This window comes from Diadema antillarum, unplaced genomic scaffold (genome assembly GCF_040938485.1).
Source record: "Diadema antillarum isolate AM-2024a unplaced genomic scaffold, OU_Dant_1.0 seq00000086_RagTag, whole genome shotgun sequence".
NCBI lineage: Eukaryota > Metazoa > Echinodermata > Echinoidea > Diadematoida > Diadematidae > Diadema > Diadema antillarum.
Genome location: NW_027271178.1, coordinates 803,633 through 820,891, shown reverse-complemented (window position 1 = coordinate 820,891; position 17,259 = coordinate 803,633). Strand labels below are relative to the sequence as shown.

Genomic DNA, 17,259 nt, shown 5'->3' with positions numbered 1-17,259 from the left:
TAATCATCACTTTTATCTGTTTAGTGCCCTCAGCCAATCAGAGGACAAGAAATGATTGGTTAGAGCTAAAACATAAATATTGAATGTTTTGTGAATTGAGGCGAATGCAGCGATATGATAGTAGAACACAGCAGAGGCGTTTGAGGAAAATCTGACAAGGCGGCAAAAGGTTTTGACACAGCCGGATGATAAGACTAATAGATTGTAATGCCAGGCATACCTTATACAACGATATAAGACAGCATAAAGAGGATTGACAAATTTAAAAATAAAATCGTTTTCATGAAAAATACACATTATCTCTACTTGTTACTAACATAACAGGTTATGGGTAATATCATTCGCCCTGCTTTCTGAAAGAGGTAAGTCAAGTGCTCTTCCGTCATGGTAGAGAAGTTAAAGATATGTCAAATTTAGTGACTTTATATCATTTTAGGCAGTTTTCGTGTTGTATCTTCACATCCAGAGCTGCACAAAAACTTTAAAAATTCATTACTTTTCGACAAATTGTGCGATTTTCCTCAAACATTGCTGATGTTGTCTACTAGTATTGCTGTATTCTCTCAATTCACAAAATATATCGTCATTATCTTCTCCTCGTAATCTTGGGCAGCATATTTATAGTAACGTATTTGCAGAACAATTCGCGAGAGATATGTAGAGAGAGAGATTCAAAGAAAGACAAATCAAGTACACACAATCACACAAATATAATAAAGGATGTATGATGTGAGATATACTAGTAATATATTCTATGCAATATAAAACATACTATATCAATACGCAATGCTATGATTATAAATTTATATTATATATCATATGTTATATATTATGTATCATAACATTACAATATGAAGAGTTTGTTCGCAAAAACCGATAAGTCCATATTTGCCAAATGGAGATATCTGCGATTAAAGGTCAAGAAAAATACAGAGAATAATAAGAAAATTATTGCTTCTTTTGACCATAACTTCAAATATGTACCTTTATATGTAGTGACCAATATATCATTTAAAAGGTATTATTTTGTACTTAATGACAGAGACCGTACTTCAAAATTTTCAAAAATGGACTTATCGGTTTTTGCAAACAAACTCTTCATATATATGAGTATCATATATTATACATTATGTTCTATATATAATATTTCATATATTATATATCGTATATTATATATCATATATTACATATCATATATTATATATCATATATTATATATCATATAGTATATATTATATATTATATATTATATATCATATATTATATTGATAATAGATATTCGACTGTCGAGATGACCTGTCTTGAATGTAATTATTTTCATCAAGATATATTGGGCAAAATCATTAGTATAGCGTTTGATTGAGGATGAATCAAATTTTCTCTCCTGTGGTAACACGAATTATGGATCGTTCTCAGCTGCTGACGCCGCAACCTTTAGATAGAGATACCATGTGGTCTGACTGTCTTAGTCAAACGATCAAGTGCTTTTCATAGAATCATAAATTTGGCTTTCAGAGAACTGTAAACTTGCCATATTTAAGCGGGCTTTCTTTCACCTTTCACAGATTTGCAGCTATTACTAGTAACTTTAATATTACCATTCAAATGGTCTCTGAGAATTTTTTTTTTCATAACTTCCTTTGTCTCACGTCATATTCAAAATAGAAAATAAGCCAAAAATAAATAGAATGAAAGAAAATGTCCTCAACGTTCAATGCAGACATTAACATAATGTGTTGATCATTGTTTCGGTGATATAAGCAGAAGTTACAGTTGGTATGTCAGCCAATACACAGTTCAACGTCTTGCTCAGTCGATGTCAGTTTTTTTTTAACGGAGGGAAAGAATTGCCGCACAGTATGAAAATTCATTGCCACTTTAGTGTCTATATACGTGAGGCCTGCATATCTAAAGACCCTAGTGCTGTCGGCACCCACAGAGTTCTGAGAGAGGATTGACGCGCGCGCGCGCGCACACACACACACACACACCTGCATGTGCTATCACAGGCAATGACACCAACGTGAGCACAGAACACACCACAGACAGACAAAGAAAATTCGACACTATAGCAGACACTTAGAAACACAGAACACATAAACATGAAAACATAGGCAAAATTACTATCATAATTTTTGCTCATGTCAAGACAAGAATATAAGTTCGACATTTTTAGTTTCCATGTTTTATATTGGGGAAAATGATGTCCAAAGGTTTAATATTCAACAAGCTACAACAATCAGAATAAGGGCCACTGGCTGTACGACATCGACGTCTTCAGACATTCACTGGGTATATTCCCAAACATTCAACACGCTGTTTTGGAAAAGTATTGAATTACGATTGTTGGCCATTCCTATGCATGGCAGATAAAATCAATAAAAAGAGCATTGTCATTTATTTATAGTTATTGGTAAGTCTTGCCCGATTCTCATCTAATAAACATTAGCTGCTGGTATACGCGATCACACCCTCATCCCCCTCCCCCAAAAGAAAGGAACCGAACAATTCTGCAGTTGTACATGCATCCTCAGTGTTCTCGCCGGCAGGTGTCTCAAACGAACATGAATTCGTCTTTATTCTTTTCTCCCTTTTTCTTAAATTTCTTCGCCTTTCTTTCTTTCTTTCTTTCTGACTTTCTTCGGCTTCTTCTTCTTCTTCTTCATCCTTTTTCTTTTATCATTACCATTACGATTATCGGTAACATCGGAGCAGAACCTGGCAGTTTTTATTTTCGACATTACAGGCGCGTTTCACTTTTCTCAGCAGGCACTCACAACAGTTTAGTTTCCCATGTGAATAGTTATTATTTGAGATTGAATTATGAAATATCTGGATATCTACACATTATTCATTATTACCATGTGATTACATGATCCGCTGGATCAAGTGCATTTTCTGTTCGAGGTGGTTTACATGCACGCTGGTCGTTCAAAATGAAAGCTAAGTCCCGTTATGCATATTATTCAAATCATTGTTGAGAGTTCCACCATTAAGAACCATGCTCGTGTGGCCAGGAGCGATCAGCGGTATCTCTTCGCTACCATTGGAAGCTCCCATTCCGTCCTTCCACTTGTTAAAGACCCTCGCCGGGTGTTTCCTCAATATAGAGTCCAAAGCGAGCGCGGTTGTGTTGGCCACGGCGGTTCCGGTGAGGATCACCGCGCACAGCAAAATCAAGGCGTGGCGAAGACCCAGTGCCGTGGTCGTAGGTGTGACGAGCAGAGAGAACGAGCCCCCGAACGAATATAGGAAAAGGTAGAGCAAGGCGAAGATGAGCGTTTTGCAGTCCGCTGGAGCGAGATCAGAGGACACGGCGAGAACGAGCACGACCGACCAGTCGCTGAAAACGATGATGATACCGTGGATGACAATGAATACGGAGGAGTCGACGACAAAGGTAAATGGGCCAATGACAGCGGCGGCGATCTGGACATGAATAGAAAAAGAATTATCCGAACAATTTCAATAATAGGTACCAATCTTCGCAAATTTATAAGACGACTTGAGGTCTTAAAAAAATTGCAGACACACGATGAGCAATCATTCACGTTCTCGTGTACCAGTCAGCAGGAGGTCAGTGAGCGCTTAAAGGCAGCCGATCGCCATCCCTAATTAGTCCAAGAGCATTAGGTCAAAAAAGGCCTAAACCTGGACATTTTTGGTAACAAGCTGATTTTTTCAGGATAGGTCCAGAACAATGTCTAGAATAACATACTAAAAGTCCTCATGAATCCTCCTTGAGCGTTTTCCGCAATCCAAGATGGCGTCCAAAATGGCCGCCATTTCCAGAATTTCTTATAACTTTTCAACCAGAGAACCCAAATACAGAATTAAAATGTCTAAATATATGTTTTGAAGCATGAAGAACTCAATAAAACACATATAAAGAGATGTTGATGCACGCAAGTACCGAAATCCAAGATGGCGTCCAAAATGGCCGCCATTTTTTGAAATTCTTATAGCTTTTCAGTCAGGTAACCCAAATACGAAATTTATATGTCTAAATATATGTTTTGAAGCATGAAGAACTCATTGAAACACATATCAAGAGATTTTGATGCACACAAGTACCGAAATCCAAGATGCCGTCCAAAATGGCTGCCATTTTCTGAAATTGTTATAGCTTTTCAGCCAGGTAACCTAAATACAAAATTTAAGTGTCTAGATATATGTTTTGAAGGATGAAGAACTCAATAAAATACATTTTAAGAGATGTTGACGCACACAAGTACCGTAATCCAATATGGCAACCAAAATGGCCGCCATTTCCTGAAATTTTTATAACCTTTCAACTAGAGAACCCAATACACAGTTTAAGTGTCTTTACACGTTTCGAAACATGAATAACTCAATAAAATACATATTAAGATATTTAGACGCACGAATGTGCTGATTTTAAAGCTCGAGCTCTTCCTTATATGGAAAATGGGGTGCAACCAATTTTATCTCACAATTATGTAAATAAATGTCAATATATTTTATAAGAAACTTTTTATTTAAAACATAGTTCTTATGTGTAAAGTATACAAATAAAAGCATTTGCATGTTAACGTCAAGGAGTGTGTCCTTGTTACGAGAGAAATATTTCACCAACAGATTTGTTGCTAAACATAAAGCCTATACTAGAAGGCAATATCCGTTTACCACATGGTCGATTTTCGTCACCTTAAGCACATGAGATGAAAATTTAGTGCTAGCCCCTTTTTATTACCAATGCATTTGATGTCTACCATGAGGTGAGTTCCAGTTGAAACTGTCAGTTATCACTTGAGAAATAAAAACAATTCTTTGAAAAGTAAAGTTATTTGTGCATGGAGGGGGGATACTCCTCCACCATACGAGGGACCTTTTTTCTTTCTTTTTTTTACTCGAAAGTGAAATACATAGTGCAAGCGTTTGGTAAGATATTGAATTATTTCCATCAAAGAGTAGGAAATTGGATATAAAGTAGTATTCAGGGAAATGGGCAATATGATTATGGAAGGGTTTGTGTGTGTGGGGGGGGGGGGGGGGGTCCCCTCCCCCTCCCCCCCCCCCCAACATGAGGGAGATTTTGCATTTTCAGACCTGATATTCAGACATCCTGATGCACCCTATTGGTGAAATATTAGATTTTTGTTTCCATCAAAAAAGGAAAAAAAAAAGATATACAATCATGGAAGTGCGCGGTTACAGGGTTGCCTGCTCCCACACGAGGGAAAATTTCGTATTTTCACAGAGCTGTTGCATCCATTTGATGAAATACCCGATATTTGTTTTCTATTTGAAAACGTGAGGAAAAATATATATTCAGGAAAGTGTCAGGGAGGGAGAAGTGTGAAAGGAGAATACTCCTTCCCATACCTCAGACATTTTTGAATTTTCCAATTTGAAATTCAGAGATTTAGCGCACTCTTTGGTGAAATATCTGAGATTTGTTTTTGTCCTAAAAGTAAGAAATTAATACTTATGGAAATATGCGGGGGAGGCGTATGAGGTGATGCACTTTCCCACAAAATGGAGATTTGTTGTGTTTTTTCAGGTTACGAGTTTTATGGTGCGCTCTGTTGATGAAACACTAGATTTTTGTTTCTAATAAAAAGTGTAAGTAGAATAAAGACTAGTATATTCAAGGCAATGAGCTAGTAGATGATGGGGGGGGGGTCCACTTTCGACTGGAGGGAGTTTTGCATTTCGATGATCGTCATTAAACGGCCTATTGCACCCTTGGTGTTATATGGAGAAAATTATCCATTCTCGAAGAGTAGATAATAATAGTCTCATTATCCCCATCCCCCATCGAAAAGAATGAGCTTTTTGGGCACACTTGAATAGAAATGAAATAATTATATCATTTACACACATTTGATGGAATATTTGGGAATTGTTAATCAAAAGGGAAATTTAATATATATTGGGGGAAGTGAGCGGTTGAAGAGTTAGGGCAAATTACCCTTCAATATGAGGGAACTAACATTTGCATTTTGTAAGTGAAAGATCTAGTGCACACTTTTTGATGACAGATTCGGAAATTTGTTAATCTCAAAAGTGTACAAAGTCTATAAAAAGGGGCCGAGCGAGGGACATTTAGCATTTTTATGATTGCAACTGAATGACAAAGTGCAAATACTTCAGGTTGAATATTTGGAAAATAATGATTGTACAGGCCACCACCTTCCCCAAGGAGGAGGGGGGGGGGGGGATGCATCCAACCCAATCTATACCCATTTTGTGCACATTTACAGGAAAGATTCCACTGGACCTTCTGAGTTGTTGAATCTCGAACATTATGTTGAATTTCTTTGTCTCTTGAAACAGGCTAAAAACAGCAAATTTTGATGAACAAATGGCGGCCATTTTGGGCAACATTTGGTTTTCGGGAAGAACTCACATGATTTTATTTGTACTTATGTGCTTCATGATCTCTAAATAAGTATTTCGTTGGGTTCCTTATGTCTTAAAATATATATTTATACATTTAAGTGCGTATCGCAATTACGTAGTTGCAGGGTTATGAGAAAAACAGGAAATGGCAGCCATTTTGGACACCACTTTGGATTTCTGGAAGTGCTCAAGTGCTTTATTTGTGTTTCAAAATCTCTGAATAAGTATTTGGTTCCTTGAGACTCAAAACGTATATTTCGACATTCCAAGTGTGTACAGTTGACATCTACTTGCAAAATTATGAAAAAAAAATCAGGAAATGGTGGCCATTTTGGACGCCATCTTGGATTACGGTACTTGTGAGCTTCAACAACTCTTAATACGTACTTTATTGAGTTCTTCATCCTTCAGAACATATAATGTAGACATTTAAATTTTGTATTTAGGCTACCTGGCTGAAAAGTTATAAGAATTTCAGTAAATGGCAGCCATTTTGGACGCCATCTTGGATTACGGTACTTGCGTGCATGCATCAAAATCTCTTGATATGTGTTTCAATGAGTTCTTCATGCTTCAAAACATATATTTAGACATTTAAATTTCGTATTTGGGTTACCTGACTGAAAAGCTATAAGAATTTCAGAAAATGGCGGCCATTTTGGACGCCATCTTGGATTTCGGTACTTGCGTGCATCAACATCTCTTGATATGTATTTTATTGAGTTCTTCATGCTTTAAAACATATATTTAGACATTTAAATTTTGTATTTGGGTTCTCTGGTTGAAAAGTTACAAGAATTTCTGGAAATGGCGGCCATTTTGGACGCCATCTTGGATTGCGGAAAACGCTCATGGAGGATTCATGAGGACTTTTAGTATGTTATTCTAGACATTTTTCTGGACTTATCCTGAAAAAATCAGCTTGTTACCAAAAATGTCCAGGTTAAAACTAATACTCTTGGACTAAATGGTACGTAAACTCCGAACGACCGAAGTTTGTGTAATGCTACCACTGAAACAAGTTTTAGTGTATGTGTGTGCGTGTGTGTGTACGCATCATACACAAACATTGTCACCGCGAGCTGCGGTGATTGGAGGAGAGAGGCCAGAAGACGCTGCGGCGTGTGTGTGTGTGTGTGTGTGTGTGTGCGTGTGTGTATACGCATCATACACAAATATTGTCACCGCGAGCTGCGGTGATTGGAGGAGAGAGGCCAGAAGACGCGTGGCTCTTTTGGCCTCTCTTCATGCGCATGCGCACTGAGAGTGTGCGTCCATTCGGAAGCTCTCGTGGCTCGCTGGGACAGCCATTTTGGGTTATGAGATAAGCACAGGGAGCTCTCTTGTAGCCTACCGTATTTTCGCTGACCCATTGAGCCAGCGCTATTCTCATTCGGGGGTCACTACATTTGATACAGAATGGGGGAGGCAGCGTGTTGCGTTCGTCTCCGTGCCGCACAAACCACTCGCCACGACTGAGTGTCTTTAATGTTGCAATGAGACATGTTTTCAACGGGCCAGGGCCAACATTCGTACATTCTCTAGATGTCAGTAACTGTGCACTAATTCATTATTCTTCTTTTTAATGGACAGTATCAACCCTTCCGTGAATTGTGGAATTTCTTTCTTTTTTTGTTTTGAAATTGCTTTAAGAATAGTAAATGGTAAAACAAATCAGAAGACTGGCTGTACAAAATTAATGAGAGAACGAATTCGACGCACTGCGCGATGAAACCATTCAAAATTTTAACAGGAAGCCAACCAACATCAAGTCATACTCCAGCATTTTTTCCCCAAATTTGATGCATTTCCTACACCTCCTTTCGCCCTTCTTCTTTTCCTTGTAAATAGGGCTTATTATACAATGAGGACACAGGACCACAAAAAAGAAGAAAAGAAAAACGAAAACAGCAACAACAGCACTGCGAAAACAACAACGTACATGGGAAACAGCAAAAGCACAATTTGTTGAGAGGTGACCTTTATAGAAAGGTTCATTGACGTGTCGAATCATTTGTGGAGAGAAACAAATTCTGGTGGTCTTCATGTACAGGTTATCTTTACGTAAAATGGCCGCCAAAGCAGCTTTAGTTGGGTGAATATAATGCTTTTGGATTTCCACTATACGACCATGGAGCTAACTGTTTAGTAGCTCCATGATACGACGTCGAACTTATAAAAGAGTATTACGACACAGATATGTAATAAAGGATAAATTTTGTGGATCACGGACATCTTTACAAACAGCTCGCACTTCGGACATGTGCATACAATCACGTAGAACAAGACGTAGTGGAAGTGAGAAAATAGTGGGGTCTTGACGACTTACCGATAAACCAGCTAAAAGCGACAGCGTTGAGCGATGACCTTGGTTCTTCCGCAGACGATCACTCAGAATCCCGCCGAGAATGCAGCCCAAGAATCCGGCAACCAAAGCGGCGTAAAACAGGTTGTTCACGTTGTAGCCGTTGAAATAGGTGAGGATGTAGTTGGCGACGTTGAACGACATGATGAACCCGTAGGAACAGCGACACATGCTCCCCAGGAGCACGGGGATCAGCACGGACCACGTGATCTCACTTACGCAAGCGCGCTGCTGCTCCATGAAAATCTTTAAGTATGACATCTGAAAATAAGCAACGAAACAAAAACACACACTTATGATGCTTATGGTGAAGTGGTTGAATCCCATTCAGATACAATGTACTCCCTTTTTAACGAAGTCTTCGGGACCGCGATTTTCTTTCGTTATATCGAAATTTTGTTATAACGGAACGGTGTAGTGTATAAACGTATGTAGATGATGATTTTGGGACCTGCATTTTGATTTCGTTGTAACGAGAATTTCGTTATAACTGTGTTCGTTTAACTGGAGTGCACTGGATCGAGCAATCATAACTCAGTAATGATTATGTGTGTGAGAACATGGTCGCGCTTGACTCGACTAAAGTTTTAGGTATAACGGAGCTGCTGTGGCTCAGTGAGTAATTACACCATAGGTTTCCAATGTTGCACGAGGTCTCGGGTTCGAGCCTGATCCGGATTTAATGGTAATGCCCTCAGGCAATGCATATTCAAGCTTGCTTGTTTTTAACTTCATGTTCAAAGAAATCAAATGAGGATTTATGTGTAGGAGAGAATGGGAACTTCGTGATGTCGTGATATCCTCGCCGCACTTAATTTGCATAATTATGTGTTTGCCACTGATACAACGTGAGCCAGTAAATTTCCTTCAATATCTTTTTTTTTTAGCATTTCTTTTTCTATTTTTATATTCGTCTATTAATCAAAGCCATCATTCGCATGGGTTCAGAATTTGCTTGCTTCAGATGCTTGGATGCCTGAACATTGTAGTGGCTATGTAAAAAAAAAAGAAAAAAAAAGAGATCTATCACAACTAAAGAAGTAGATCCTAACTGCTAAATTGTGAGACCTACCAACGAGGAATTCGAACCATTGTTTAACGTCCGCTGTTTGTCCCGGGGAGGCTCGGCCATCAACAGGGCTGCCAGCCCGAGGACGATACCGGCTGAGCCCGCAATGACGTAACACAATCGCCATCCCAAAACAATGCTGGCGGCGACGAAGAGGTACCCAACGCCGTTTCCGACGACCCGGCCGAACGACACGGCACCGAACGCCAAGGCGAGTACCTCCTGAAAATTTAGGGAAGACGGACGAGCAAAAGAAGCGTGACTGCGCTGGAAAAAAAAACCAACCCAACAACACCAACAACATTAGAAAAGGTTTGAAAAAGTCTGGCCGGAACCGCATGAAATGTTTTTATTAGCATCCAAGTATTTTAGCACCAATTATTTTGTGCCAGCATTATAGGCCTACGTTCGAGCAACACATGCATGGCATAATTCGGATAATATTTGGCTCATGCTTTTATTCGGGGATTTTGTATACATGCGTGGGTGTAATGGTATACACACAATGCATTCAGGACACATAGATTAGCATGTAAACCAGCAGGGACAAGGAATCTGCCGGAGAGGAGAATGTACCAAAATTCTTAAGTGGCATGGATGTTGGTATGAATGTTATTGTTTTTATCTATTCCGTAAACAGTAAACAACAAGTTTCAACGCAACGCCATGTAGCATACTCCCATCTTCTACGCTTGTGAGATGAAATAATCAACTCTGGGGTGATGTGCGTTTATTCCGAAGGTTCATTAATCCTAAAAATAAAAGGGTTCGTTATTCCGAATGTTCATTATTCCGAAGGATTAATTAAAAAAAAACTTTGTATGCCTAGGCTTATGTTTCTTAGTCCAAAAATGTATTAGGGTTCGTTAATCCAAATATATTTGTGGCGTCGTTCCGAAGGTTAATTATTCCAAAGCTTGTGTTATAGTCCGAAAGTGAAACAAGGTTCGTTAATCTAACAATGGAAAGAGGGTTCATTACTCCAAAGGTTCATCGTTCCGACTATGAAATATGGTTCGTTAATCCGAAAATGAAAAGAGGTGCTTACTAACAAACCTTCGATACAACCAACCTCATTTCAATTTCAGGATGCATGAACATTTGGAATAACCAAGTAAGTGGAATAACGAACTTTGTTTGATTTTTAGGAACCTTCGGAATAATGAACTTTCGCAATAACGAACCGTCGGAATGACGAATCTTCGGAATGATGAGCTGTAACCTAATTAGGTACAGTAGGGTGGAAATGTTTATTTCTCCATTACATTCTCTCGATTATTCTTACAAACTTTTAAAAACTTTAAAAAACTTGAGCGGATTTGGCTCAATATAAATTTATGTTATCATCATTATTATCATCATTATCATTATGATCAGATTAATTTACAATTTCGCTGAAAAAAAAACTTAATTGCAAAGATAACAATTACTATGTAAGCGGTTGTTCATGTTTTACAGCGTGCCGTGGGACTGACGTTATCTTTCATCTAAAGGTTTTATTCTAGAAGAAAACACGTATCAGACAAACAAAAAAAAAAACAGGAAAAAAATGTTTAGTTATTATGTCAAAATGCAAACGTATGTGATGCTTGTTTCAAGTATAGGATACTGCGGCACCGCAAAGTATTTGGTAGTTTGGAACTCTGTTTGTTTTTTTACTGTTTTTTATCCATTTTTTAATCATTTTTGCACTGTTCCGTTCTTTAACGGTTCTCTTTTTTCAGTTTTCCTTACCGGTTTGACGATGAGAGACATGTAAGCCATTATGAAGGTAGTGAAGGGACCAGTACTGAAGAGAGAGAGAGAGAGAGAGAGAGAGAGAGAGAGAAGATCAAAAACAGAATACATATTTATATGTCATATATATATATATATATGTGTGTGTGTATATATAGATATACAGTACTAGTATTAGGAATTTTCTCGTGATTACTTGATTTCATTTAGTGTAGCTTGCTCTTACAATAAATAATGCTAAATTTGCCTGTTTTTTATTATGTGGGTGCATTATTCTTAATTCTTTTTGTTTACTGTATTTTTAGACTTTTTCCGTTAAAAGTTCTTGTAATTTATCTTTATGTTTCAGATGGCTTTGATTAAAGTATTTCTTAGTTTTATCTCGTTTATATCAAAGGTTTTGATTGTATGAGTAGATTCAAATTAAGTTTACTTTATCTTATTGCCTATTTTTTTGACGTGTCGTTTAAATTCTAAATTTGCGTCTACATTTTTAATATCTCTTATGTATTGTATCATGTAAGTAGGGCCTGCAGTTGTGTACATGATGTTTGTTTGTCTCTTAACTCTATACATTTTCTGCATTTTGCTGATCCGGTCTTTGGATTCAATTCATCTTTTATATTCATTTATTCTTTTAATAATAATAGTTATATCATAATATCATATGAATTGAATGAATATAATAATATCATACGAATTGAATGAATTGAATTGAATATCAATCCAAATCATCATCTCGGGAATATATCATATTAATCCTGTCTCGAGGAAATTTATAGAACTATAGAAACTACTTTCACTCACAAAATCCCAAACAGGAATCGGAGGAAGGCAACCATCCAGTACGAGTTAACAAATGCTGTCCCGAGCGTACACAGACTCCACGCAATGGTCAGCGCGACTATGGTGGCGATGTGCGGGACCCCAGCGGCCTGAAGGAGGACGGTGATGGGCATAGCCGACACCCCCTCGACGATCAGATAAACTGGCCCGGCTAGGATGTCGTATAGAGTACCCATGCCCGTATATTCAATGACGCATGCATCGGGTGAGAAGCTGGTACTATTGGCGTCACAGCTGTTGATTAGATATAATTTGATTTAAGAAAAAACAAATGTTTTGCAGGTATTCTTGTTTTCCAAGCGCGATTGCAAATACGACAATGTCTACAAACAAATAACGCGTGACACAAACAACTTTGATAAACAGTTATTCCTTGACACTGTGTAGCCTATATCTAGAACGATAACCTAACTTGTTCTCCTCACATGTAAATGATAAAAAAGTACATGGGATATTTTGTTAATGTATCCAATGCAGACGCAAGATTCCGAAAATCAACAGTCAGTGATAGTTGTATTGTTTGATGCGTGTTTCGAGTTTTAGTCCTTTTGCCCTACAGAAAGATGAGTTATGACTGATCATTCAAACATCAAAGAGTTAAGAGAATTAAATTACTGCTCTATAATAATCCTGAAAGGACATTAACAGTGATGAACATTAAATAAATAGTCATCAAATTTTAGACTCGATGTCAATGGGAGCTCTTGACTAGTCTGAGACGCCACGGTTGCCATATACAATTATTACCTGCTTTTGTTTTGTTATTCATGTTCCTTGTCTACAAAGTATGAGTTTAGTTCAGGCCATGCAGGTATATTCATTAGACACCCGGTTATTGCGGAAGCAATTTCTCTCGACCGCCACTTAACAGAAGCCTGAGATCACTGTATGCACAGTTTTATTTTTTATTCTTATTTTGATGCCCATCAGAACGTCATGTATATTGGTGAACTGGAATGAAAACAGACAAAAATAACTGTGAGGCAATACACAAGTGGCACATGCAATACATAATATGTATGATTATGTGTGAGCCGGGCAAGATATGTACATTATTCAAAGCTAAAAACGAAGTGAGCACTTTATATTACCCATTATATTTTAGGTAGACAAAATTTGATACCTAGTAATCGTGTATCAACTACCACATTCAATCCAGCCTTTTAATCCCTTACAAACCGCTGAAAGCTGTATAACCAGTTTGTCAGATGGTTGCTCTGGAATATAGAAATTATATTCATTCATTATTCTTATTTCATTCTATTCTATTTTGGTGATAATTTGATGAGTGTTTTTCTCAGAGGTCTTATTACCATCTAAATGCTTGGCAACTTTTTAGTGTTTCGTGGTTATTACAGAAAGAGTACAGAAAGAATAAATCAAAACTTGTTAATTTTTTCCCTTTTGGTATACGGATCTACTCGCAATGAAGTGAAGAATAGTCATACATAGCGTTTGTTCTGTCGCCACTACATAACATTCATTACCCCGTAAGGACCTCATCCGAAAACCCATTGCTATGATAACGACCAGGACACACTTTTGGCTTTTTGATCCTTGCCCAACCAAACCAAAAGTGTGACCGGCTCCTCCCCCCCCCCCCCCCCCAATACAAAAATACAAAAAATAGGGGAAAAACAACAAACGTTCCGCAGCCCCTGTGTAGAAATGATTGTTGTGACGGAATGTGTCGATTCATTTTTGAACACCTTACCGTCCAGGCAGAGTACAGAGTTCGTCATACGTGACGTTAAGATTCCTCGCGTAGGAGCTGGCCAAGGTTTCGTTTGTCACAATACAAGTTGTCGCCCCAAATTCCAGGTCGTTGGCCATCCCGAATATCGTCCCAACCAGCAGATACCTGTTCGTTAACAATAATACTATGAAAATACGTAATAATGATGCTGGCACTATCCACTACTACTTCTATAGTAGTATAGTGATTACATTATCAATCAGTAATGATAATGAAAAAAAAAATGGTTATAAAAGTGATGATAGCATACGAGTATGACTACAAACATAATAATAAGCCAGTTCGCAGTTCCACTTTGCGCGTGAGAAAAAAAAAAGAAATAAAAATGAAAATAAAAAGGTCATCGGACCAAGAGGCGTGTTGGTTTTTAAATTCACTGGGAGAAGCATCTGTGATTTGTTATTATGTAATGATTATTCATGTAATACCAATGCTGCTTGCCAACACATCCACCTGACAGCAAAAGTAGTATTTTGCAATATCAATAGAAAGAGATTGTTAATACATTCAATGCAAGATAATGATATGGTGTTAATTGACAGAACGTTCTGGCCATCTGGTCTACACAAGTTCATTCTTTGTTTGAACAGGATTGATGAACCCCATAAGTTGCAACGTAAAGTTTTTGCATTATGTCGTTCTGACAACGAGTGGAGAGCCCCTAACTGACTGAGAAAAATCAAGGGTCGTCCGGACCAATGCGCCCATGAGCTAACTCCGAACCGGATTATAGCGGATGTGGTGGTAGTAGTATAGTAGTAGTATAAAGTAGCAATAATACTGATGACGCTAAGTAATGGAAATGATCACATTTACGATACCGCAAAAAAAAAGCCTTCTTTATCACTTCGAGCGGTGAATCAAATTACAATGATCAAAAGTTCAATTTGAGTGGATAGATATCGCGGTTGGTGTTTGTCGCAGACATCAAAGTGACAGTGAGATTGAATTATGCGACTATGATTATAAAGAATAACGCTCTTCTCTCGCTGTAAGAATAATCATGTTCACATTCGAACCAAAGATGATGAATATCACAAAATAAAGCATCAGAGAAGTGCATCGAAAGTCCACGGTGCAAGGTTTACACAATAGATTTTGAAGTGTCACTGAGCTGGTATACGGAAAAGAAAGTGTGAAGAAGTCACGACAGAATAAACTTGTCCTAAAAAAGTTCAAGAATATTGATAGATCCATCAAACAATGACAAACATAACGGTGAACAAGACATATTATGAAATAGATAAAAAACAACAAATTATATCACTAGATCAAATACTCGAAATGAATAAGACGTGATCAATTCTTTTGCAGAAAAGAATTCAAGTGAAACCTTTTCCCTCTTATTGAATACTATACATCAATTGACAAACATAAACGTTCAAATGCAATATCCATTTAAAAAGCAAAATATGCTAAATGGAAAAAGCAAAGTGAAACAATTTTTTCCTGTCTTATATTAATGCCAGTGGTTGTTGATATTTTGGTTGCCGCCACTTTCAAGATGGTTTACTTCTCTCAGTTTTCTCTTTTAATTCATTTTTCAAATCATTTGATTTTTTTAAGCCGATCTATATGTTGCCCGTCACGCTGTGATTGACATAATGAATGATGAATGTAAAAAAATAAAGATATTGCATGCATGAAGTATGATTTACATATATATATATATATATATATCATTTATATATATAAAATGTTTATATATATATATATATGTACATGTATATATATATATATATATATATATATATATATATATATACTATATATATATATATATCAGTATGTGCAAGTTTAACCGATAAGATTACTTTTTATGAAGTTGAAAGTTGAATGCTAGATACTTCCTTGAGAAAGAGAGAGGCAGAGAAAGAAAGAGAGAGAGATAACTTACTGCTGGGCATAGTTTGTGAAATAGAGAAGCGTCGCCATGGTAACGGCATACATCTTCTTGATCCAGGTAACTTCGTCATACCCCTCCTCAATGTTGGCGCCTTTTTCGACACGAGCACTAGCAGTCTGCCGCTCCATCACCACGCGAGAACGGCAAGCGATGATAATGCCAGCTGCTATATAGCATCAGCGCAAGATGCCTCTCTCTATATTACAAGTATGATATAGTTTATACAGACGACCTCATGTTGTTTATAATAATGTTACATTGATAATTTGGTACAGCAATCAATCCCTTCTCTACAAATTACGTCCTAATGACTGAAGGCATTGCAGTTAACTTAAGAGAAAATAACCAGAGACGTACTATGTTTTTATTACCGAGCTCAAGTCGGCTCTTTAGCAATCGCCGATGGCTGCTGGCGTTAACAACAACAATAACAACAACACCTAAAAACAAAAATAATATAATGGCGCGGCCGCCTTTTTCATCTCTCCTCTTTATACAAATATCTATACATGTACCAGCAGATGCATAGTATAAGTATCGAATCATGTCAGAAATACACTCAATACGCAATATAACACTTGTATCCCTAGTGTTGCGTGAGTGACTTTTTGGTGTTTGAGTTCTCAGGGGCGGATCCAGGAATTCTGTAAAGGGGGGCGTAACTATTATTTTTGGTGCCACTTTCGGGTTTCATTTCATTTTTTTCTTTTTATTTCTTTTGTTTTTAACGATAAATAAAGGGGGGCGTGCGCCTCTTGCGCCCCCCTCTGGATCCGCCACTGGTTCTTTGTCAACATCAGTTGGGACATATCGAATGATTCTTTTCACCACTTTTATGAGAGGTAGAACTTTGGCTGGCATACCGTCAATATCTTGGTCGGTACTAGGCGAGCTAATATTTACTCACTCGTACATCCCATCCGGTGCTGACTAGAGAAAATAACCAGACTCCAGGTATTTAGTGTTGAGGATCTCATTACCGAGCTTTATTCGGCTCTCTCACAATCGTTGATAGCTGGCGTTAACAACAGCTAATAAAACCATTAACAACATAATGGCGTATGGTTGGCGATAGAAGCTTCCTCGCAGGGCAAGTGTAACTTTCGCTGGAACATTAAAGGGATGAACATTTTCGGTTGAGATGGGGCTTCATATTTCTCACGTTTTATTATTATAATTTTAGATAATGAGAAACCACTTATGAAATGTGAAAG

The 17,259-nt window shown here is 37.6% G+C and overlaps 1 protein-coding gene across 1 annotated transcript; it reads right to left on the bottom strand.

The window, feature by feature from the left end:
• Nucleotides 1-2,943: 2,943 nt before the first annotated feature.
• On the bottom strand, nt 2,944-16,173 carry LOC139726511 (uncharacterized). The gene is made up of 7 exons (XM_071637468.1): nt 16,037-16,173; nt 14,098-14,244; nt 12,345-12,617; nt 11,535-11,589; nt 9,804-10,022; nt 8,696-8,992; nt 2,944-3,429 (listed from the first exon to the last, which is right to left on the bottom strand). The coding sequence occupies exons 1-7, from the start codon at nt 16,171-16,173 to the stop codon at nt 2,944-2,946; spliced, it is 1,614 nt and encodes a 537-aa protein (XP_071493569.1).
• Nucleotides 16,174-17,259: the final 1,086 nt, after the last annotated feature.